Genomic DNA, 25,568 nt, shown 5'->3' on the forward strand with positions numbered 1-25,568 from the left:
TGTGTGTGTGCAACAGGGGTGGGGTGTCTGCTCGGGCCAGTTAACCCGGTGAACCAGTCTGTTTGACTGGATTCACTCTGTCAGACATTCATCTTTAGGATTTTTCCTCTGGTACTGCACCAGCAAAAACAATTACTATGACACCTTTTAAATTTTTGCTTTAGCATTAGTGTTTCCTGAGTGCTTACTGTTGCGCTGACCTCCTGTTTACCTGAACTAATACGAGCCACCTGACAGCATTAGGAGTGTGTCAGTAGCTGATTTCTTGTTGACCGCCTCTTGCAAGGTCGTACAGACATTTTTACCTGAGATTATTTCCCATTTCCTTCCACGGGAAGTGGAAAAGGCCACGGGGCGGACTTGGTTTCCTCGTGCCGTTCTTGACTGTAAACTCAGGAAGTTTGGACCCAGAAAGCACTGCGGCTCATTCTGAGCCGAGCTCCTACATTCACCACGTGGACTCTAATGAAAGTGGCAGAGAGCTGCGGAATGAGCCGTGCGTTGGCTTCAGTCTCAGCTCACACCTTTCTCTGTCAGCTCCATAACCTGGAGAAACCACAAACTGCAACACACACAAAGGCTATCAGCCTGATAATCAGCATCAAGGGAAAAATGTAAAAACGTGCAAAAACGGTCTATTTTTCACCGCTGAGAAGTGATTTGGATTGGAAGTGAATCAAAGGGAAAACAATACTGATTTTTTTCATTATTTTTAACACCAGTTATTTACTTTGAAAGTTATTTCGATGACTATTCACACCCTTAGCTCACAATAAAAAAATGAACAACTATTTTTCTTCAGTTCAACAACAAATTACTGACCTAATGAACCTTCTGGAATAAAAAATATTTGTTAACAGTCACACAAAAATGAGGAATAACGATTATTTTGGTCACACCGTACATTCTTTTTTTAATGGTGCCGCTCAAATATCAACACACATACAAATAAATCAATCCATGTTACTGAAACTTATCAATTTCAAAAGATCCAAACAATCAAATAAATCCATTACAAAAAATGAAAAATTATTAAAGGTCTTGTTTGAAAACTATTACTATATTGATAATAATTTGATTTTTTTTTTATCATACAGAATAAAGCGACTGAAATAATAATAATAAACTCAAAAATTAAATCACACCACATGTATGTTTTTCCTCATTTAACAACCTGACAGGACACATTTTTTTCCTTTTTCAATGAATTTTATTTATGTAATTAATAAAATATATTTATTATCGTTATTATTATTATTATTATTATTATTATTAATAATAATAATAATAATAATAATAATAATAAAAGCAGTGAGGCGCACTTCTGTGATTTGTCCAGCAGATGGCGGAAATTCAACAGAAACAGGTGACTCACGCTGTAACGTCACAGTGGACAGCTCGTGGCGGAAGGTGACTTCCTGTGTTCGTCAGTGTAAATAAAGTTAAAACACACACACACACACACACACACACGTGGTACAGGTACAGAATGATGGGGAATTCACACAAAATGTGATAAAATACAATAAAATAGGGAAAATGAGACAAATGAACAGATCAAGGACACAAAATTGATATATACTGACAAAAACACAATAATATTGAAAAAAACTAAAAAAGACACGTGGATGTGGTTTAGTATGGGCTGTGGGTAGAGGTGGTTTAGAGGAGCTTTTGGGTGAAGGTGGTGAATTTGATAATTTTCACCATCTGTATATCTATGTATCTATACCTAACTATATCTATATCTATATCTATATATCTACTTCTGCTCCACGCTCCACACAGACAAATGATTTCACCACACACTCAAAGCACATTTTATATTTTTGGTTGATTTTGGGTTCTAAAAATGTCTAAATTAAATCAATTAATTGATGTTGATGGTTCAAACCAAAAAAATCCAAATATTTCGGCCACCAGGCCTTGTTCGAGTTCTGGGAAGAGTAAATTTAATCATGCCTGGTTGGAGAGAAGCTCCTATACTCCACCCGGTCGAAGCCGGTCTGTCATCCTGAAGAATCTGAACAACATGCACACCGAAGCCTTAAAACGGGGTTATAAAAAATTTGTCAAATTAAATTAACATATATATATATATATATATATATATATATATATATATATATATATATATATATATATATATATATATATATATGTATATGTATATATATATATGTATATATATATATTTATATATATATATATATATATATATATATATATACACACATATAAATATATATATATATACATATACATATACATATATATATATATGTATTTATGTAATTATATGTATTAAGAGGGAGGAGGAGGACTGTGCTTGTTTTCCTCTTACAGGAAGTGAACGAGCAGACTTTAGTGCGTGTGCGCGCGTGCGCCTTTATGGCCCAACAGGTTGCTTGCAGCCGCTGTGTGTCGGATGCGCTCTGGACCTTTCCTCCTTGTGTGTGTGTGTGTGTGTGTGTGTGTGTGTGTGTGTGTGTGTGTGTGTGTTTGCGCGCGCGCGCGTGCCATCTTGTGACAGTCGCCTCTTTTCGAGGACGTTCATCCAGCCTGCCATGTCTCACCAACCGGAAGCGCGCATTGATTTGTGCAGCGCGAGCGAGGGGCGGCGGAGAAAATAACCTAATCATGGGGAAAAGACGCGCCTAAATACGCGATAATCCCATAACGTTGCGGGATTATTATTATTCTCTTTCTTCCAGAGAAGGGCTTCAAAGCTGCTCCATCCGCTTTCATCAGGGATTATTCCCTCCGGTATGGGATCTACCTTCGGGCTCCCCACCTGCTGGGCACCGTAATGGTGGTAAGTATTCCCATCTTTATCATTTAACATCGAATTATTTCTATATTTGTCATTTAAATTCGATTATCCAGAGGAGGGAATGAGACATGTATACATCAGCCGTGCGTAAAAGGTGAATCACCATCCGCCTTTTTATCCATCACTATTCTCTTTTTTTCTCATCAATCTGCGCCTTTTCCTCCTTTTTCCGCCCCAAACCGCGTTAAAATCCTCCGGTCGGTTGAGCCCGATCGGGATTTTAGGAGGTTTTTTTTTTTGCCCCCGGTGAGACGTGTTTAGATGTCAGGAGGTGGAAAATGGAGACTTGTTGGAGGGGGGGCGGGTGAAAACATTTGGATTGATGAAGAGCGCACATCTGGAAGGGCGCGCCCAGACTCCTTCCATCCAGACGCGGAGGGAGGAGGACTGACATTTAAACCTCTCATCAGAGGTGAGAGCGCGAGAGGAGAAGGCTCGTTTTTCCTCTGATCGCGTAATTTTTTTTTTTTTTTTTTTTCAGTTTTCATGGGGCGCGGATTCATTTGAGGAGGATTTTTTGTTTTTTTTATTTTTTGGGAGCGCGGCGGCGCGCCCGGCGGCGGGGGGTGGGTGTAGCGGGGAGGAAAAGACATGATGGCCGCGGTGAACGTGACGCTGGAAGGTGTCGGTGGAGGAACCGCTGCCGCCGCCGCCGCCAACATGGCGACCGCCGCTCAAACCGTCCAGGTGCGCCCGCGGCGGGTTCTGCCTTTTCCCACTCTTTAATTGGAGCCTTGAACGCGTCGTGCGCAGGTGTTACGAGTCAATATGGAGCCGTGCAAACAGGTGCTGGTTTGTTTGGTCCCCTCGGCCTGTCTGCTCTTTATGACTGTTAGGAACATTTGTTCACCTGTTTTTCTTCACATGTCTGACAGTCAGACATCCGGGTGTTCACGCTGTGGCTCCTCAGCAGGTCTGTAGGGGCTCCCTGACCCCTGACCCCTCAGCCCCCCTACACCTTGAAAACCCTAGTCCACACAAATATTAAAAAAAAAAAAAAAGAAAGGAAAAATTTAACAGAATTTTGTGAAAATAAACAAAACAATAACTAAAAACAGACACATAATCTATAACATGACCACAAACAGAAAAAATAAAATAAAAAATAGACTAAAAAGCACACTAAATGGCCACAAACAGACAAAAAATATCTAAAAACAGTCAAAAAAAGATACAAAATAACCACAGAGTCCAAAGAGGCACACAATGACCACAGAGAAACTAAAAAAAGACAAAAAAAACCCCTAAAAGACTACAAATAGATAAACTAGGATTAAAAATAGCTGAAAAAAGACACTAATTGGCCATAAACAGTCACCCATAAAGCCAAAAATTACCATGAAGATCAGAAAAACGACAGACAATATTTAAAAACAGAGAAAACACACCAATAATGTGAAATTAAAGTTAGCATCTGTTGATGTAGTTCTGGCATCACTATTACAATTTAAAAGAAAGATTAGAGTCACGGATGACTTTAAACATATGAGACATTCCACAGGGCAGATTGAGCTGAAAACTGAATAAATGCAGGATAAGGTCGAACTTTATGTTTCATGCTTCCTGCGAGGAGATAATTGGAGATTTTCTGTTAAAAGACGGTAACATGACATCTTGGACTCATCTCGGGCTTTCCAGCAGGATTCCTCCCATTCTGCAGCGTTACTTTTAATCGTCTTTTATGCCCCATGCATTCTTCCAAACACAACGTTTCCTGGTTGCGGCGACTTGCTAATCGTCCATAATGGCTCAGTGGGACTCTATTGGCCAATTTGCCAGTTAATCAATTGGTTTGTTTTGGTGTTTGACTTCATTAGGTGAGGCGAGAGCTGTGCTGTAAATTCTGCCTTCGCAGCATTGCTCATGTTCAGTCCCAGAGGTTTTCATTTCTGTGGATGACTGAACTGTCCAGCTGTGGACGAACATCAGTCTTCGCCCGGCAGCCGGTTCAGACCGCCGCCATGAGGAGCTCTGACTTCCAGGATTTTTGTTTCCGTCTCTCCTCGCCAAAGGGGCGTCTCCTGTTTACGGGAGTAGTACTACGTCCCGTGAGGGGCAGCGTCCCGACGGGACCTGGACCCGCCCCGGACCTGCCTGCCTGCCTGCCGTCCGGAGGGAGCGGCGGCGGGACCGACTCTGGCCCACGGGGGTAAATCTGCCGGTGGAGGTTTGGAGGGTCTAATTACCGTCTGCCATGTTTGTTTCTGCTGAGGAGGGTTAATCTCTCTGCTCTTTGGACTCTGCCCGCTAATTAACGGAGCAGTGAATGGACCGCCGTCCTCCGTCGCCGCAGAAGACGGAGGATGACAACCCCCCCTGGTAAACAGATTACGGCGCGGCCCGCTCGGCTGGCGTTCGGCTCCCTGCACATCGTCTTGACTGCTTCTGTGTCCCTGAAGGCGAATTGAGGATGTCAGACGGCCGATTTACTGCCTCTGTCCGGCCTCCGCCTCGACCTGTGACCCCTCCACCCGCTGGAGTGACACATAGTAGGAGACTGACCCTGGCTGCTTTCTTTTTTTTTTTTTTAACTTGATACATAACACATATTTTCTGTTTCCCCCGTGAAAACCGCTCATCAGTTATAAAACGGTGGCGGTTTTATAACCATTGTGTTGAACGCTCAGATTGGGATTAGTCACCACAACCATTACCTTCTTCTTTTTTTTTTTCCCCAGCCAACCTTTCATCTGTAACTGCAGATGTGAATATCTGCAGCATGGTGGAAACGCTGCCGTCGCCATTAAAAACAAACACTTATGCAGACGATGTTGTGACGTTTTGTTCCTCCTCTGCCTCTGTTTGGCGTTGTTTTGAAGACGTTGACCCGGGGCGATGTTGACTATTTTCAGTCTGGTTGCCGCAGCTCGCCGCCCCAGCTGAGCCCCTCGCCGCCCTCTGAAGGAGCAGGATGACAAGATGGCACAGCTGCTTGTACCGCCCGGACCTGACAGCTTCCGCCCCTTCGTCCCCGAGTCGCTGGCCGCCATCGAGAGGCGCATCGCCGAGGAGGAGGCCCGGAGACCGCGGGCGGAGCGCAGCGGCGACGGCGACGACGATGACGGGCCCAAGCCCAACAGCGACCTGGAGGCGGGGAAGTCCCTGCCCTTCATCTACGGGGACATCCCCCCCAAGCTGGTGTCCACGCCTCTGGAGGACCTGGACCCTTTCTACAGTAATCAGAAGGTGAGTGGATGAACCCGCCTCCACTTTCACAGCTGAATGTCAATCCAGACTGTTTGATTTCAGTTAAAATCAATATCCTGAATCTGTTTGGTTCCAAAAGTTGCATATGTGGCAGTTTTAGCCAGAATATAGCCAAGAATAAGGCTAAAATTTAGAAGTTAGTCAGAAAGCTAAAACAGCTAAAATGACTCAATAAATAGTTTTTGACATTTAGAAATGTCAAATAAGATAAAGTCACAGAAACTCCAAAGCTGAACGGACGGACTTCCAGAGTTCTTTTCAGTCCCGGATGCAGCAGAGGACCGACTCAGCAGTGCCGGTGTGAGTGTGGGGCGAGAGAAAGAACACGGTTACCGAGTTGAACAAAGACGTGAAACATTTGTGTTCCTCGCAAATAAAGACAGTTGCATAAAACCAATGTCTGTCAGCGGTTTGCTCAAATCAGTTTCTCGCCTGCTTAGTGTCAACAAGCTAACGCCATAGCGTTAACACACAAACACCTTCTTAGCATTAACAAGCTAGCATCTTCTGAGCACTAACATGCTAATACCTTCTTAACATCAGCTAAAGCCTAGATAACATGCTAATGCCTTGTTGGCGTGATCAGGCAAACGCCTTGTTAGCCTTAACAAGCGAATGCCTTCTTAGGGTTAACGTGTTAATGACTTGTTAGCGTGAACATGCTAGCACCTTGTTGGAGTCATTGTGCTAACGTCTTGTTGGCGTTAACATGGTAACGCCTTGTTAGCCTGAATGTGTTGACGTCTTCGTAGCATTAGCATGCTGACACTTTGATAGCATGAACTAAGTAAAACTTTGTTAGCCTTAATGTGCTGACGGCTTCTTCGTGTTAATGTGCTAAGTCCTTTTTGGCGTAACCGTGCTAATGCCTTGGTGTTAAGGTGCCAACGCCTTGTTGGTGTGATCGTCCTAACGCCCTCTTAGCTGGGTTGTGCTAATTCCATTTGAGTGTTAACGTGCTAGCGCCTTCTTAGCGTTAAAGTGCTAATGCCTTGTTGACGTTAACGTGCTAGCGCCTTGTTGGCGTGATCGTGCTAAAGCCCTGTTAGTGTGACCATGCTAAGGTCTTGTTAGCTTGAACGAGACCCAGAACCCGCCTTGCCAGACTCTTCACCAATTGTGCTCTCTTTCTCTTTCTCTTTCAGACCTTCATAGTATTGAATCGTGGAAAGGCAATCTTTCGTTTCAACGCCACTCCTGCCTTGTACATCCTCAACCCCTTCAACCCTCTGAGGAGGATAGCGATTCGAGTTCTGGTGCACTCATATCCTTTCAGATGTGTCTGGATTGCCTCCTCAGGACCGAGCGTCTCTCCGTCTGCCTTCTGTTCCTTAACTGTGTGTTTCTCCTACGAAGTTCAGCATCTTGATCATGCTCACCATCCTGACCAACTGTGCTTTCATGACCCTCAGCAACCCTCCGGACTGGGCCAAGAATGTAGAGTAAGTCGCGTCCTCTTCCGTTTGAAGCCTTCGCGTGCACGACTCGAGGCTCTGACGGTCCTGGCCTCGCTCCCCCCTCCAGGTACACGTTCACAGGGATTTACACCTTCGAGTCCTTCATCAAGATCCTGGCCAGAGGTTTCTGTGTGGGGAAGTTCACCTTCCTGCGGGACCCGTGGAACTGGCTGGATTTCAGTGTTATCCTCATGGCGTAAGTATCTCCTCCAGCGCCGAGCGCAGCGCACATTCAGCCACACATGTCAAGACCGTCTCTCTCAGGAGGAAACATTTAAAAAAAAATCTGTTTTAAGAAGTTATGTGTTTTATTGACTCTTTCGATCACAGTTTTAACCATTTGACTGATGTTTTTAGCTGCTTCATGTTCTTTTTCACTCATTCCAGTTTTTTAGGTGTGTGTTTTTCCACAGTGTTCATTTATTGATCATTTTGACCAGCTAAAGAGGCCCATGCAAGCTCCAGATGAAGTTGATTTTTAAAGCTAACCTTCCTTTGAGATCTTGACAAATGTGAGAAAGAGACGAAACATTGGATGATCTTGGCCAAGATTTACCTCGATGAGCTTCAGCTTTGTCTCCACACCACAATATGAAACCTTCAGACTCGCAGTGAAGCTTTTCTCCTGTAGTTCCAGTGTCTGTTCGTGTGAAGAGCCACACTCTGTGAGAGAATCGGTGTTTCCTGCCGGTTCGCTGAGACACAGTTCGGTTCCTGAACGACCTTTTGACAGGTCACAAAAGATATTGTTGTCGCCAGCTGTGCGGCCGTCTCACGAGCCGGGCCGGGAAACGCCGCGCCACCTCTCGTCAGTGTTGGGAGCGTTTTTGCTGTCTGCCTGTGTAGTAACTGTGCATTTGATCCTGCAGGTATATAACAGAGTTTGTAAACCTAGGCAATGTTTCAGCTCTGCGCACGTTCAGAGTTTTGAGAGCTTTGAAAACTATCTCTGTGATCCCAGGTAAGGCCGCCGCGCCCGCCGCCAGCACTCCTGCCTCCTGTCCTCTGTGCGTGACCGTTTGCCGTTCCCCTCCCTTCCCCTACCCTCCCCTCCCTTGCCCCCTCCTTCACCCCCCCGCCCCGCCCCCACCCCCTCCCCCTTCCCTTACAGATATATCACAGAGTTTGTGGACCTGGGCAATGTCTCAGCGCTGCGAACCTTCAGGGTTTTGCGAGCCCTGAAAACTATATCGGTCATCCCAGGTGAGAGAGCCACCGACGGGCCCCCCCCCCGCCGGGCCCAGGCACCCCCCCGAAAACGGGGTCGCCCGGACGCTAATGGCTAACTGGCTAACATCCACCACCTCCGCTTCCCGCCACTATCAGCTCATCTCACCGTAGCTGGAGCTGGAATCCGCCTCCAATCTGCTCAGATTGACGGGATTCTCTGCTTTTAGACACGTTCTTTCAAGCAGAATTCGTATTTTTTTTTTTTCTTTTGGTGGAAATCTATTCTCGCCTTGGGAATCTTTCCGAGTAGATTTCTCTGTGGGGTTTTTTTTCTTTTCCTTTCTGCATGAGACATTGCAAACAGCCGGTTTTCCGGTGGCAGACACTGGTGTGTGCAGGGTTCCTCCTTCCCTGGTTTTTCCCGTGCATGTCTCGTTGTGTGTCGTCTGTCTCTGTGTGTGTGTGTGTGTGTTCGTCGTTGAGAGACTGTTAAAGTAACTGCATTGTGAACGCTGACACGATTCACTTCACAGACTAACATAAAGCTGCCATCAGCTTTGTTTGGAAGCTCACGTTAGCTTCCACAACGCCGCTCTCTGGTTTTGTGATGACGCAAACTGAAGGCCAGCAGCAGGTCGATGGAAATGTGTTTTTTTTTTGGGTTTTTTTTTTTACTAATCAGAGCCTTTTTCTGGGTGAAAGTTCCGTGATTGACTCAGACAGTAAAATGCCGCTGCACGACCATTTCAGCCTCAAATCAATCATAAAGTGGTGGAAAAGTCACAAAAATCACAAATATTTCACCTCTTTCAGTTAAAAATTGCCATTATGTTGTATGGCTAATAGATTCATTCTACATTTTTTCCTATTTTATTGTCAATTTTCAGATAAATTCTTTAGTCAGGTGCAAGAAAAAGAAAAAGATACACGGGCTGTTTTAACTTTCCTCAAATCATTTGGTCACCTGCTGCTGGATTTTGCGGCTGTCCCAGAGAGGAGCTGGCCTGACGCTGGACACCTGACGCCTGGCGTCTCGCTCTGGAATACTCCACATGGTCTGCGGACTGTTTGGGGAAAGCAGAACATGGCGTCCTGTGGCGGATCTGCAGCTTCCTGTGTGTTCATACAGGAAGTCGTCCGTCCGCCGCTGAGCGTCCTCATTCGGCTCTTGTTAGCAGCTTCTTCTTGTCTGCAGAAGCCGTTGGCTGTAATTATCAGGCGTTGATCAGGCCGTGGTGTCCCCCCTCCGTCCCCCCCGCCCTCCCCCTGCAGGCCTGAAGACCATCGTCGGCGCTCTGATCCAGTCGGTGAAGAAGCTGTCGGACGTGATGATCCTCACCGTCTTCTGCCTCAGCGTCTTCGCCCTCATCGGCCTGCAGCTCTTCATGGGGAACCTGCGGCAGAAGTGCGTCCGCATGCCCATCACCGTCAACGCCACCAACAGCAGCGGCGAGTACGGTGGCGGCGGCGGCGGCGGCGGCTTGTTCTTCAACGACTCGCTGCCGGAGAATTACGGCAACTTCTCTGAGAACTTCACCTTCAACTGGACTGAGTACATCGCCAACGAGAGTGAGTGCCAGAGGTTAACCGCAGTCAAGCTGGCTGGTGTGATTCAGGAGGGGGTGGGGGGTGGGGGGGGGTCTCAGGCTCTGATAGGGAGTGACAGCGGCTGCTTGGAGCAGCGGTTTCGCTTTCTAACAAGCGCCGGTGGGAGAGAGAGGCCAATGTGGCGATAAATCGCCAGATCAACACGACCCTGGACTCTCCGGCCGCCTCGCCGCCGCTCGTCACTCTCCCATAACCCATCTGTGTGGCGTGAGCCGCCCCGAGACCTGGGAGGGGGCGGTGAGTCATGGGGAGCCGGCGGGATGGTGAGGAGACGCCAAGCGGGCTTCGTGACGGGCCGAGAGACAGACGGTGGTGATTCACTCTGGAGGCGCCGCCGGAGCGTCAGCGACCGCTGCCGTGCGCGGCGCGAACGCACCTGGAGGGAGGGGGCCACGTGTTGGAACATCCAAACCACACAACAGGTTTCCAGGCAAACGGGGCTTCATTTCTGTCTTTTAAATGTAAACAGAAACAGTGAGTCCAGTCCAGTCTGGATCCGCGGCGGTTAGCATCGTTGACAGTGTATTCACTTGAGAGCGGACGAACGGTGCTGACCACCCCTCTGTCCTCCCCTCCAGGTCATTACTACTTCCTCCCCGGCGGTAAGGACGCTCTGCTCTGCGGGAACGGCAGCGGCGCCGGGTAAGACTCCACATGTTTTATTTATGTGGCCAATTAGGAGAGAGAGCGAGCGCCGGGCCCAGCGGCGCCGGCTCTCACCGACGCTTCGCTGCTGGCTGCTTTTGAGATGAGTGGAGACGTGTCTCGATGTTGACACCGTCAACTAATTGACTCATCAGTTAACTGCTTTTATTTTGTAAAGTCCTGATATGTGCGGTTTTTGCTGGATGTTCACAGGCTCTGTCCAGAGGGATTCATTTGTGTCAAAGCGGGCCTCAACCCCAACTACGGCTACACCAGCTTCGACACCTTCAGCTGGGCCTTCCTGTCTCTGTTCCGGCTCATGACGCAGGACTACTGGGAGAACCTCTACCAGCAGGTCAGCTTCGCCTCCGTCTGCAGAGTCTCCACGGCTTCCTGTCGCGCCTCTAACCGCTTCCTCTGGCGGCTCAGACGCTGCGGGCGGCGGGGAAGCCCTACATGATCTTCTTCGTGCTGGTGATCTTCCTGGGCTCCTTCTACCTGGTCAACCTGATCCTGGCCGTGGTGGCCATGGCGTACGACGAGCAGAACCAGGCCACCATCGAGGAGGCGCAGCAGAAGGAGGAGGAGTTCCAGGCCATGCTGGAGCAGCTGAAGAGGCAGCAGGAGGAGGCGCAGGCAAGGACTTCCATCAGATTCTCTGCCACATACCGGCCGGTTTATTAGAGACCTTCGATTTTTTTTTTTTTTTTTTGCCGCTTGAGTGTCTTTCTGCATTCTTACTTTGGCTTAAAGCCACTGTTGCCACAGCAACTGAGGGATTTACCCCCACTTAGTGCTCCCTCTTGGAAGTAGCGGTCCTCATGTGACCGATGCCTCACGTCCAGCCTCAGAGAATCGGTTTTTACTCCATTTGGTCAATTTCACAAATTGGAACTGATTTTATTATTAATCGGCATCAAACCTCAGCAGCGCCGCGATGTGCAGGAAGCTGTGCAGTGATGTTCCAAGCACTGGACAAGAAGCCTTGCAGCCTTTTGCCTAGCGATGTGCAGAAAGGTGCAGGATTCTTCAGACTGCAGTCGAGCTCCTTCAGGGGTTTTCTGCGAATTGATACCAGCATATTCCAGCGTTCTGTGACTCGTCCTCGCTCCTCCTCAGCTGCTGTTGTGTCTTATCAGTCTCATGCACGTTCACGCTCTTGTTGTTGTTGTTGTTGTTGCCGCCGCAGTTGCCATGGCGTCCTCCTAAATCCTCGTACTCTCACGACGGAGCGGGAGCAGCAGGCGTGTGTCACCATTCCCAGCAGAAAGCCTGACAAACAAGCTGAAGTTATGAACCCCCGTCACCCGATTTGATTCTCTTCTCCGAGCTGCAAACCAATCAAATCCAAAACGAAATAGGAAAAAAATGAATCATTTCTGTTTTTATAAGAAGATGAAAACAGCAGAAAAAAGTGTAATTATTCACATTAGGGAAAGAAATATCAAAAATTTTATGCACACGGAGGGAATTTAACTGAGCTTCGCATTCATTAGCCGTTGTGAAATATTAAAGTAGTAAGGAAAAAAGAGATCTTTGGAGTGTATGTTAATTTTATGCCATGGATTCTCAGAGAATGTGTTTAAAGCAGAGGCTCTTGAAGTGATGAGAACCTGTGTGGGGCTCTCTGAAGAGCGCTGCATCACCGACGCCATGAAAACATTCAGACGGACATTTTTAGACGGCGTCTGAGGCTCGTCGGGCTCTCAGCTGCACTCCGGTGCCTCTGAGACGGAGGAGGTGGGGAGGGGAGGTGAGGGGGGGTCTCCATGGCGACCGGGCTAACGTGCCATTGGCCCGCAGGTTGCCGCGGCAGCCGCGGCGGTGGCGGCCTCCGCCGAGAGCGGTGACTACAGCGGGCGCGGGGGCCCCGCCTCCGAGTCGTCCTCCGGGACGTCGAAGCTGAGCTCCAAGAGCGCCAAGGAGCGGCGCAACCGCAGGAAGAAGAGGAAGCAGCGGGAGGAGGAGGAGGGCCGCGCTGCCCGCGACAAGGTCCGCAAGTCCGAGTCCGAGGACAGCATCAAGAGGTCCAGCTTCCGCTTCTCCATCGACGCCAACCGGCTGTCCTACGAGAAGAGATGCTCCTCGCCCAACCAGGTGGAAACACATGGAAACAGACCCGTTCAACCGGAAACTGGGCTGTGATTTATTCTTTATTTATACCTTTTGATTAAGATGCATAATTTAATTATGAATTCAGCTGAAACTGTGACACTACTCCAAGTGTTGTTATGCTCAACACAGCTAAAAATAGCTGAAAAATGGTAAAAAGAAAAAAAATTATGAAAAACGGATGGATGAGATGGACAAAATTGCTCAAATAACCATTTGTGATGACTGTGGCAAAAACTGCCGAACCTTCAAAAATGCCGAAAGAGCTAAAATTTCTCTGAAAGTCGAAAAGAACCTAACTGACTAAAGCTGCTAATATGGCTGAAAGTTGAAAGAAAATCACTGAAATGGCTTAAAAATTAAAAATAAGGAAAATGTCTAAAAGGATCTGAATTGCTGAAATGGTTAAAAAAAAGTTGAACAACTCACATCACATAAAAGAGATAAAAATACTAAAAAAGAGATAAAACAGATCAGACCAAAATGATTCTAAGAGAAACGTGACTTTGATTTTTCTGCCGTCCTCAGTCGCTCCTCAGTATCCGGGGCTCGCTCTTCTCGCCACGGCGGAACAGCCGGGCCAGCCTCTTCAGCTTCCGCGGCCGCGCCCGCGACATGGGCTCGGAGAACGACTTCGCCGACGACGAACACAGCACCTTCGAGGAGAGCGAGAGCCGCCGCGGCTCGCTCTTCCTGCCGCGCCGCCTGGAACGCCGCTGCAGCGCCGTCAGCCAGACCAGCCTGGGGGCGCCGCGCGTGCCGCTGCCCGCCAACGGGAAGATGCACTGCGCCGTGGACTGCAACGGCGTGGTGTCGCTGGTCGCCGGGACCTCCGTCACAACCTCTCCTGTAGGTTTGCTGCCGCCTGAGGCTCTCTTCTCGTATGTGAGACCAAGAGAACAGAGAGCCTGAAACATGATGATAATGTGCCATTTTTAACTGAACGACTGAGGAGTCATATTTTGATAGATGATCTAATTTTTAGCCATTTTTTTTGGATTGTAGGGGACGACGACAGACACCGAGCTGAAGAAGCGCAGGATGGACTATCTGGACGAGCCGGGGTCGCGGCCCCGAGCCATGAGTGTAGCGAGCATCCTGACCAACACCATGGAAGGTTCGGACTCCTCCCTTCTCTGGCTTTTCTACGCGTTGCCTTCGTTCTTGCATCTCAAGTGGATCCTTCCTGGTTTGCAGAGCTTGAGGAGTCCAGACAGAAGTGCCCCCCCTGCTGGTACAGGTTCGCGAACACCTGTCTGATCTGGGACTGCTGCCCCGCCTGGCTGAAGATCAAAGAGGTGGTGAGCACTGTGGTGATGGATCCATTCGTGGATCTGGCCATCACCATCTGCATCGTTCTCAACACGCTGTTCATGGCCATGGAGCATTACCCCATGACTCGAGAGTTCGACAACGTGCTGTCGGTGGGAAACCTGGTGAGCCTTCAGCACAACCCTCCTTTTAGAACATCTCTTCCTCAGGTATGGCTGTTCATCCTGTCCTCCCCCCCCTCAGGTGTTCACCGGGATCTTCACGGCAGAGATGTGCTTCAAGATCATCGCTCTGGATCCGTACTACTACTTCCAGGAGGGCTGGAACATCTTCGACGGGATCATCGTCAGCCTGAGCCTGATGGAGCTCGGCTTGGCCAACGTGGAAGGCCTCTCTGTGCTCAGGTCCTTCAGATTGGTAAGACTGACGTTGAGTTTACAAAATAGAAACTTTAACATGTTGTATCTCATTTAAAAGAGTATCATGACTTGAAGATAAACTCAACTCTTCATGTCATTGTCTCAGCTGAGGGTCTTCAAACTCGCCAAGTCTTGGCCCACACTCAACATGCTGATCAAGATCATTGGGAACTCGGTGGGTGCTCTGGGAAACCTCACCCTGGTGCTGGCCATCATCGTCTTCATCTTCGCCGTGGTGGGAATGCAGCTGTTTGGAAAGAGCTACAAGGAGTGCGTGTGCAAGATCGCGAAAGACTGTGAGCTGCCGCGCTGGCACATGCACGACTTCTTCCACTCCTTCCTCATCGTGTTCCGTGTGCTGTGTGGCGAGTGGATCGAGACCATGTGGGACTGCATGGAGGTGGCGGGGCAGACCATGTGCCTCATCGTCTTCATGATGGTCATGGTCATCGGGAACCTGGTGGTACGTTGGTCTCGGTTCTCCGTTAGCGAGCGCTCGATTCTCGGTGGGGAAGCTAAAATGGATGTTTCCTTCCTCTCAGGTTCTGAACCTCTTCCTCGCTCTGCTCCTGAGCTCCTTCAGCGCCGACAACCTGGCGGCGACTGATGACGACAGCGAGATGAATAACCTCCAGATCGCGGTGGGTCGGATCCAGCGTGGCATCGCGTTCGTCAAGTCCATGGTGCGGCAGTTCCTCCGGAGCCTGTGCTCCGGCGGGTCCGGGAAGGGGTCGGGCCTGGCCGAGGAGAGCAAGCCCCTGGACGAGCTCCACAGCAACGGCAAGGGTAACTGCATCTCCAACCACACGTCGCTGGAGATCACCAAAGACCCCAGCGGCGTGTACGTGACGGAGGGCAACGGGCGGCCCGGAGGGGGGCTGCTGGTCGGGGTGGGGGTGGACGCGGTGGCCAAGTACCCCACGGAGGAGTGCGACTACATGTCGTTCATCCACAACCCCACCCTGACAGTCACCGTGCCCATCGCCGTGGGCGAGTCGGACTTCGAGAACCTCAACACCGAAGACTTCAGCAGTGACTCGTCGGATGCGGAGGGTAGCAAAGAGGTGAGAGACCTGGCTTTTGCCCTCCCCCCTTTTCCGAAACATTCTGTAGCAGCTTTATACCTGGAAGAAAACCCACCTGTCTCGCCTAATCTCTAAACCCTGAAACTCAGTAGACACTATTCACGGATTCATTTGTGGTTTCTGTGTTTTTGAAGGGAAAATGTGTTAGGTTAACCTGTTCCTCCCCCAACTCCACCCCACCCTTCTGTGGTGCTGACTTACTTTGTTTCACCTTCCCCTCCTCCCCCTCCCCCCTCCCCCATTTGTTATTTGCAGCCGCGTCAGAGACGCTCTCAAGGTTTTCAGTGAGAGGCGAAATTGTAAGACCACTTTATCGTACCGTAGCACAAACCATGAGGACTGCCTCCATGTACAGACCGACATGTGTCCTCTCATACCTTCAGTGGATTGCCCATTTCTCCGTCCTTTTGCCTGGTCTGCCCTCCGTCCCCCCACTCCCTTTACATCCCTCTCCCCCTCCCTCCCTCCTCCCCCGCCTGTCCCGTACAGCGCTCTGCTGTATTTACCCCCCTTATCGCCATCAGGCTGTATTTCAGTTACAAACCATTAGGAATGAGCAAAGCCACCTCTTCTTTTGTTTGTTTTTCCCCATCGATAGATGAACTCATCTAACATGAACTTTCATTTGGATTTCATTGCTTGGTTTGATTTTTTTTTTTTTTTGACTTGGGACTTGATTTGGCATCCAACACTCCGAAAACTTAAGAATGAAGGAAGAGAGTGGATAGAGAGAGAGAGGAACTCAGAGGAGTAATGAAAGATCATTTCATAGCTAATGAATAATAGTTTTTGCAGAGTATCGAGACAGACAACACAGGCGCTACTGAAATATATATATAAAAAAAAAAAAAAAACTCTTGAAAGTTTGACTCTTCTTTCTTCCCTGCCTGTGTTGTCACTTTTGTTGCTCTGCAATGATCTTCAAGAATAGCCAAACTTAAACATAAAGGAGATGCTCGGTGACGCTTCGGGCCGTCCATGCACTGAAAAAGGAGACAAGGAGAGCGAAGCCGCTTGCGAGCAGCATGCTTCCATCATTCCCACGCCGTATTAGCTGGGTCCCACCGCAATCAGGGCTGCTGCACTGTCTAGGATGACATGTTTCCTCATGAAGCCAAACAGAAACAGACGAGAGGAAACCTCACAATAAGTGTCAATGCTCACAATATGCCGATGATGCACCATTCTATCTTTCTGTAACAAGTAACATTGCTGCATTGTCAGGTTTCACCAAAGCGTCGGAGGAGTTCAAAATTCAACTGGCAATGGTGAACACATCAAAGAAGAGTGGAAAAAATAAATAAAACTGGTCAGTTTCCCCCAGAAACATTTAGTTTATGTCCTCAACTTTTGTTATTTTAGTAAAAACAATCATGCAGATGTTTTGAATTTAATGTTTTAGACTAATTAGCAGCCATGGTTCTATTACTGTGTAAAGGAACACATCATTCCACACTTCAGTCAATCTATTTACTATTAAAAGTCTGAATTCTTCATCATAATTGACCAATAGAAGCCAAAATTCTTCCCTGACACACCTGCGTTTGAGGCTCCAGTCCCTCAGCATTGATAAAAACCTGAGATTTGCAGACGGTCGGTGGACCCGGGGGAAACAATACCCACACACGTCTGCACGTTTGACAGAAGGAAACGTAGTCCCAAGTGTCCTCTGCGTGTGCATGGGTGCTGATTTCAAGCACAGCACCAGACCACATGCTGTCTTATAAACAGTGCACAGTGCTGGTTTTTGCTGGTAAGCTAATGTGGTTCTCCGTCTACCTCAACTCAAACAGAAGAAGCTTGTACACTGCTTTGAAGGAATGGAAATAACGTGTTTTCATGTCACTGAGAAACAACCTCCGGCAGCCTGCGGGTGGGACTGTAGCAAAGGGGGTGGAGAGAGAATTGATTGAAAAACATCATGAAAGATGAAGTAGTTTTGGGTTTTTTTGTGTTACGTTGTGGCTATATGGGCTCTTTTTTCAGTGGACATGAAAATACTTGAGCACACGTTCTGCTTGGTCCGATTTCAGGCTTGGATTGATGATGCACTGGAATACTGCATGCACTCCTCCTCTCTGACGAGGACACATCAAATGTACCCACAGTGCATTTCGCTAACTTCCCCCTACGCTACCGCATCCGATTCAAGTTTTCATGTAAAAGTGATCAAACCGAAGTCTGTAGGTACATTTGATCGATGATGCATGTGATGATGATGATGATGATGATGATGATGATGATGAAAGTCTAATTGTGTGAGCCACCGCAGCGCCGAGCCTTCACGTTGGGGTGAACGGCGGCTCTGGCGAAACGGTGATAAGCAGCTCTGAAGGTCGCCTCCTGTAAACCTCTCATCGTCTTGCTTGTGCAGGCCCGGCGGTGTAACTTTGCCCCCACGTCCCCTTCCCCGTCCATGCAGAAGCTTGACGCGGATCCTCAGCCTCTGAGCTCGTCGGAGGGCAGCACCGTAGATATCCGCCCCCCGGGGGACGGGGCAGACTCCGTGGAGCTGGAGCCGGAGGAGTCTCTGGACCCAGAGGCCTGTTTCACGGAGGGTGAGCACCAGCGGCGGGGGGTGTGGGATTGAGAAGTTCAGAAGGTCAAAGGTAGGAGACGAAACACTTTCCGAACACGGGAAATCGAAGTCAATGCGGCGCCGGTTCGTTCTCATGCTTGAGTGGTGCTGGAGAGCGAGCACTCAGCAGGATTCAGTCGCTCTTTTGATGGGCACTGATGTTCTATCCCACTTGTTCGAGTCCCAAACACCTCTTCAGGAACACGGCTGAAGATCAGAGAACAGCTTCTCTTTTATTTGTTCTCTTCCCACTAAGAGGCTTGTTTACATCCTTTGTGTGACTTTTATTTCTTCTCCTGACATCAGATAAAGAGGGTTGTCTCTGCACTGAGTAAATCAATAAGACCATCAAGGTCCGTCTGTCTTCCATCAAGACAAACAAGCTGTTTCTTCTCACACTGGACTTTTGGGAATTGTAAATAAACGCTGAATATCCACTTATAGTTTTCTCATTTTCCAACAGTGGTTCTCTTGTTGTCGTCTCTTTAACTGTTTCCTATCTAAAGCCAAGTCTCAAATTTATTCAGTTTCTTACAAATTGTGGACAGAAACAGTGTTCAAAGCAAAAGGGATTCTTTAAAATCTTTCCCTGTAAGTCCCTCTGGGCCATGCTGCCAGACAGATAGGGGAATTGGATGTGTGCACGTTGCCTGTTCGAATCTGGAACGACATTCAAAGGTTGTGACGTCTTGTTCTGTCCTCAGTCAGTCGGTCGGTCCTTTGCAGCCTTTCCAGAGATGTCGGCATGATAACGCGACACACTTGAATAGCAGCGAGTACGCAGAGCCATTTGTTTGATTGTATCACCCTGATTAGCAGGCGGTGTTTCTGAGAGGATTCGTTTGTATCTGTGCGACTTGTCTGGACAGAGGAAATGGAAAACAGGTCCACGAGTGAAAGGTCATCTCAAGCAAGCGCTCTCTGTTTGACCGGCATGCTGCCCGCTAATGGAACGAGACAGAGCTCCTGCAAAACGGCTCTGGCTTCCCTCGGCCGGTTAAAGGTGAAACCAGATCTGAATCCGTCTTTTTTATGGTTTTCCCACCTCGGCTCCAGGCTGTGTGCGACGGTTTCAGTGCTGTCAAATCAATGAGGAGGACGGAAACTACAAGAGCTGGTGGACGCTCAGGAAGACCTGCTTCATCATCGTGGAGCACAACTGGTTCGAGACCTTCATCATATTCATGATCCTGCTGAGCAGTGGAGCACTGGTAACCCACCCGGAGTCCTCATTAGTGCAGAATCTGGACCACGAAGACCCTCAAAAGTCTCACGGGGTTCTTGATTATCCCCCATAGGCCTTTGAGGACATTTACATCGAGCAGCGTCGCACCATCAAGACGGTGCTGGAGTACGCCGACAAGGTCTTCACATACGTCTTCATCCTGGAAATGCTGCTCAAGTGGGTCGCCTATGGGTTCGCCAAGTACTTCACCAACGCCTGGTGCTGGCTGGACTTCCTCATTGTGGACGTATGTAGATCCAATGCAGACCGATCATTCCTGTCCACTGAACCGTCTTCAAACGCTCTTTGCTTTTTGTCCACCCCCCCCCCCCCCACCCCCCCCCCCCCCACCCCCCCCCCCCCCTTTCCGCCCCGCCCCTCTCAGGTGTCTCTGGTCAGCCTCATAGCCAACGCTCTGGGTTACTCTGAACTCAGTGCCATCAAGTCTCTGCGGACACTCCGAGCCCTGCGGCCCCTGAGGGCCCTGTCTCGCTTTGAGGGCATGAGGGTAAGAGCATGAAGAGCACCGGTGACAAGAAGGAAAACCTCTGATGACATTAGTCTGTGGGCAAACTGAAAACAGTCCAGACGAAATACGCTGGAAGGGGATTGGCGCCAGATGCTGCTGAACTGGTGCCAGAGACCTGTGCTCGTGGCCTCCGGCGCCTCTGAACATCACTGTCATCAGAAAATCTTTTGGCTCGTCGCTCACACACAGTGTCGGTCCTGAACTGATCCTGTTCAATCTCAATCATCTGAAGCTGCCTTCAGTTTGCCCCTTGTCTTTGAAGATATTGACGCAGTACTTCAGTGTTTAGCTTTCCATCCTTTTTATACCAGCAGATCAAATGTCGCTAAAGTTTTTTAAGGGTCTTGCATGTTTATTTCAGCCGTGCAGAGTTTTGTCCTTGCAGTCCAGCGCTCTAGTTCCTCTATGTGCATGACTTTCTTTGCATTGTGTGGATGGATTACTGTAACTGTTGCCGTGTGGTGCCTTCGACCTGTAATTATTTTCTTTGTTGTGTGTCTTTTTTCATTTGCAGTCAGACAAAATGTTGTGACTTCATCCCGCCTCTCTAAGGTTTTTTTCTGTTCTGCTTTTCTTACCGATCAAACTGTAACTTCTTTGCCTGTCCACCTTTTTCTCTCCAACGGTCATGTTTTTAAATTACAACATGTGATGCCGTAGCTTTACATGTGCAGATCTTAGCTGTTGAAGCTAGCTGTAAAAAGCATCTCACTATCATTACTTTGAAACCTTTTGGGCGTGTATTGTAAACGTTGTATGATTCAGTCCAATCAGCTCCTACGTAAGAACAGCTAAGTGATTAGATGATTGTAATAGCCTCCTATTCAGTAGGATGATTGTAATGGCCACTTTGCAGCGCTGAATTTGTGCGTGGGCTCCTCCAGGTGGTGGTGAACGCTCTGCTGGGTGCCATCCCCTCCATCATGAACGTGCTGCTGGTCTGCCTCATCTTCTGGCTCATCTTCAGCATCATGGGCGTCAACCTGTTCGCCGGGAAGTACTACTACTGCGTCAACACCACCACCAACGACCTCCTGCCCATCCACATCGTCAACAACATGACCGACTGCCTGGACCTGGGGAACGACAGCGCCCGCTGGAGGAACGTGAAAATCAACTTCGATAATGTCGGGGCGGGTTATCTGGCCCTGTTACAAGTGGTGAGTGACTTTCCACTCATAATTCAGCTAAATACTGAGTGAATTTCATTTGTATTGAATGACTTTCTTCTCCTCTCTGAAAGGCAACTTTTAAAGGTTGGATGGACATCATGTACGCAGCCGTCGACTCCAGAGGCGTACGTAGCGCCGTCTCGTCTCGCCTTGTTTCCCGGTCTCACCTCCCAATGCGTTCTCCTTAAACTGTGGACTGTGTTCTGCTTCAGCTGGAAGACCAGCCCGAGTACGAGGCCAACCTGTACATGTACCTCTACTTCGTCATCTTCATCATCTTCGGCTCCTTCTTCACCCTCAACCTCTTCATCGGTGTCATCATCGACAACTTCAACCAGCAGAAGAAGAAGATAAGTAGTCTCCTTGAAACCACAGGAAGACGCTAATGGAAATGTGGAAATTAGGGCCGAGAGAAAGAGCACTGTTATTTAAAAGATCAAGTCTCAAAGCAGAAATGCCTTCACATCATCTGAGCACGTGTTTTTATTTTGAATTATTTATTGTGAACATGTCCAAACCCACATCTGTCATGTTTCAAAGACATGATAACAGTGTTGAATATCACATCATGCAGTCTTTAATGTTTACCTTCAAGACGCTAGTTCACCCGAATTCAGGCTATCGCTTCTAAGTGCTATCAGACAGGAGTTTACTGGGCCTCAAAAAGGACATCAGCAGGTATCAGATCTGCAGCCACACACACACACACACACACACACACACACACACACACACACACACACACACACACACACCCACACACACACACACACACTCTCTCAAAGCAGCCGAGGCACAAATTTAGCCCGGCGCACGACCCACAGCTGCGTCAGAGAAAGAGAAAGAAACCAGCCGCACAGTAATGATCATCTGCAGCAGGGTGAGGACCAGCCGCTGAGGCTCAGTGAGTCACTGACACACACACACACACACACACACACACACACACACACACACACACACACAGTCTTGTATTTCTATCCTTGTGGGGACCATCCATTGACTCCCATTCATGTCTAGCCCCTAACCCTGACCCTTACCCTAACCCTAACCCACACCACAACAAAGCCTAACCCTAAAGAAATGTTTTTGCACTTTTACTTTTTCAGTAACAACAACATGGTCAAGAAAACACTGTTTCTCCTACTTAATACTGGAAAAAGGTCCCCACAAGGCACGTCGTTCCACGTTTTGCTATCCTTGTGGGGACATTTGGCCCCGACAAGGATAGAAATACAAGAACACACACACACACACACAAACACACACACACACACAGACACGCCCAGTGCCGGGGGGGTTGGGGTTGCTGTATCAGCTGGTGTGTAGCAGCTTTCCTCCCAGTGTCTCTCACACACACACACACACACACACAGGGACAGCAGTCGTCCCTGCAGACACACACACCACCCAGTCAGAAGGCCCCGCCTCCTGTTAACCTTTAACCAGCCTGGATTATAAAATAACACAAAAAAATCATCATAATCTACAACTTAATAACATTTCTTGAGTTTTGTGTGTCCACATTAAAGAAGGAAGAAGACATTAGTTGTTCTTTCACTGGTGAACAACTTAATTTGCTCTGTTTTCTAACATCCTCCCACATCCAGAACTCCTAAATGCCAGGTTGTAACCAGGTTCCGTTGTTCTTCCTTTACTTTGGAGGTCAGGACATCTTCATGACAGAAGAACAGAAGAAGTACTACAACGCCATGAAGAAGCTGGGCTCCAAGAAACCACAGAAACCGATCCCTCGACCGACGGTCAGTGTCTACGGGACCGGTTCTTCAGAGGAGCGGAGACTTACCAGAACTGACTCCGCCTTCTGTCCGTGTGCTTTCAGAATGCTTTCCAAGGCTGCGTGTTCGACTGCATCACCAAACAGGCCTTCGACATCGTCATCATGATCCTCATCTGCCTCAACATGGTGACCATGATGGTGGAGACGGACGACCAGACGCCAGAGATGGACAAGATCCTGTACTGGATCAACGTGGTCTTCATCGTGCTCTTCACCGGGGAGTGCGTCCTCAAGATGATCTCTCTGCGTCACTACTACTTCACCATCGGCTGGAACATCTTTGACTTTGTGGTGGTCATTCTTTCCATTGTAGGTGAGGGAATCTAACCACGTTGACTTTGTGTTGGCGCTCCTTCCACAGAGTCCATGTTACCTCCAGTCGAATGTTGAATTTCCAGGAAAAGTGTAATAAAACGTCACAAAGTGATCCGCCCTTCTTTTTCTTTGACAGGTATGTTTTTGTCCGAAGTGATCGAGAAGTACTTTGTGTCGCCCACGCTGTTCCGAGTGATCCGTCTGGCAAGGATCGGTCGCATCCTCCGCCTCATCAAAGGCGCCAAAGGCATCCGGACGTTGCTCTTCGCCCTGATGATGTCCCTGCCCGCCCTCTTCAACATCGGCCTCCTCCTCTTCCTCGTCATGTTCATCTACGCCATCTTCGGCATGTCCAACTTCGCCTACGTCAAGCGGGAGTCCGGGATCGACGACATGTTCAACTTCGAGACGTTCGGCAACAGCATGATCTGCCTGTTCCAGATCACCACGTCGGCCGGGTGGGACGGCCTGCTGGCACCCATCCTGAACAAGGGCGAGCCGGACTGCGACAGCCAGACGGAGCACCCGGGGAACCTCTACCGGGGCAACTGCGGCAACCCGTCGGTGGGCATCTTCTTCTTCGTCAGCTACATCATCATCTGCTTCCTCATTGTGGTCAACATGTACATCGCCGTCATCCTGGAGAACTTCAGCGTGGCCACGGAGGAGAGCGCCGAGCCGCTGAGCGAGGACGACTTCGAGATGTTCTACGAGGTGTGGGAGCGCTTCGACCCCGACGCCACTCAGTTCATGGAGTACAGCAAGCTGTCGGACTTCGCCAACGCCCTGGACCCGCCGCTGCGCATGCCCAAGCCCAACATGATCCAGCTCATCTCCATGGACCTGCCCATGGTGAGCGGCGAGCGCATCCACTGCCTCGACATCCTGTTCGCCTTCACCAAGCGGGTGCTGGGCGAGGGCGGCGAGATGGACGTGCTGCGCGGCCAGATGGAGGAGCGCTTCATGGCGTCCAACCCCTCCAAGGTGTCGTACGAGCCCATTACCACCACGCTGCGCCGCAAGCAGGAGGAGATGTCGGCCACGATCATCCAGCGGGCGTTCCGCCGCTACATGATCCGCCTGGCCATGAAGAAGGCCTCGGCGCTCTACAAGGAGCAGCTGAAGGAGGGCGTGCGCGACCCGGACAAGGACGTCATGGTCATCGGGAAGTTCCAGGAGAACTCCACGTCGGACAAAACGGACATGACGCCCTCCACGGCCTCGCCGCCCTCCTACAACAGCGTGACCAAGTCGGACAAGGACAAATACGAGAAGGAGAACAGGGAGAAGGAAAACAAAGGGAAAGACTTGAAAGACCGGAAGAAATAGATTTCTTCTCAAGGAACAAAAACAAAAAAACATGCATCAGACCGGAGGGGGAATTTGTTTACAGCTTCTAGAAGGGGTAGATTGTCTCGTGTGCCGGTGGCTCCGCGTCGTGTACAGCCGTGGGGGGCGAGTTCCGGAGCCGCGGTGCGAGCGGGACGTGCAAAATAATGTGTGATTTTCCTCTTGGTTGTTGTTTCTCTCTGACACACTTGAGTGTACCGTTCAGTTGTCTGTAGCTAGTCGCTGCTGCTACTATAAATCCAGTGTCTTGAATTCAACATTCGCTGTATCACTTAACTCTGCGATCTTTTCTTTCTTTCTTTCTTTCTTTTTTTTAACGAGAAAGAATGTTTTCTACTTTTTTTTTTTTTTTTTTGCCTCATTGGTGAGAATGTGTCCAAACCACACCAGAACAAAGTCAATGCTGGAAAACTGCGACGTCCCTCTCGGCTCAATGAACAAATGGCGGGGACGGGCCGCCAGCCGCTCCCGCCTCAACGTTTCAGCCGAACGTCTGACGCCGCTCGGCGCAGAGAAGCTGAATGTATGCAAGCTGCAGGAAGATGTCTGAACGACCCCGAACGATGCACGCCGCTCTGAATTTAACCTGTTATTTAATCTCCTGTCTGAGCGTTCACCAGAGCGGTGTCGGGTTTTACATCTTTATCTTACTAACGAAGCTAACTCGCTAACCCCCCCCCCCCCCAACCACCCCGTCTATCGTAACACCCTGGGTTCTGCTGCTGTGTCACATTGTACATTTGAGCCGAGGAGCCGGCGGCCCTCGGTTTTGTAAATAGCAGCGCCGGGT

General features: G+C 49.1%; 1 protein-coding gene across 1 annotated transcript; it reads left to right on the forward strand.

Moving 5' to 3' along the window:
* Window positions 1–2,530: 2,530 nt before the first annotated feature.
* LOC115383667 (sodium channel protein type 2 subunit alpha-like) lies at window positions 2,531–24,764 on the forward strand. The gene is made up of 27 exons (XM_030085801.1): window positions 2,531–2,815; window positions 5,700–6,019; window positions 7,186–7,304; window positions 7,393–7,482; window positions 7,565–7,693; window positions 8,609–8,700; window positions 9,940–10,236; window positions 10,854–10,917; window positions 11,134–11,275; window positions 11,350–11,556; window positions 12,724–13,017; window positions 13,561–13,902; window positions 14,038–14,149; window positions 14,230–14,468; window positions 14,548–14,721; window positions 14,830–15,186; window positions 15,266–15,787; window positions 18,183–18,366; window positions 19,443–19,597; window positions 19,685–19,858; window positions 19,997–20,119; window positions 21,025–21,300; window positions 21,384–21,437; window positions 21,525–21,662; window positions 22,971–23,075; window positions 23,156–23,426; window positions 23,565–24,764. The coding sequence occupies exons 2-27, from the start codon at window positions 5,753–5,755 to the stop codon at window positions 24,755–24,757; spliced, it is 6,120 nt and encodes a 2,039-aa protein (XP_029941661.1). The 5' UTR covers window positions 2,531–2,815; window positions 5,700–5,752; the 3' UTR covers window positions 24,758–24,764.
* Window positions 24,765–25,568: the final 804 nt, after the last annotated feature.

Source organism: Salarias fasciatus (assembly GCF_902148845.1).
Source record: "Salarias fasciatus chromosome 23 unlocalized genomic scaffold, fSalaFa1.1 super_scaffold_20, whole genome shotgun sequence".
NCBI classification, from domain to species: domain Eukaryota; kingdom Metazoa; phylum Chordata; class Actinopteri; order Blenniiformes; family Blenniidae; genus Salarias; species Salarias fasciatus.

What these genes read in the sequence shown, in the direction of transcription:
- LOC115383667 (XM_030085801.1), top strand. Translation starts at nt 5,753, where the DNA reads ATGGCACAGCTGCTTGTACCGCCCGGACCTGACAGCTTCCGCCCCTTC. An exon ending in GACTGGGCCAAGAATGTAGA is followed by an intron (nt 7,483 to 7,564) that starts GTAAGTCGCGTC and finishes TCCCCCCTCCAG; the next exon opens with GTACACGTTCACAGGGATTT. An exon ending in CTCGCTTTGAGGGCATGAGG is followed by an intron (nt 20,120 to 21,024) that starts GTAAGAGCATGA and finishes GGGCTCCTCCAG; the next exon opens with GTGGTGGTGAACGCTCTGCT.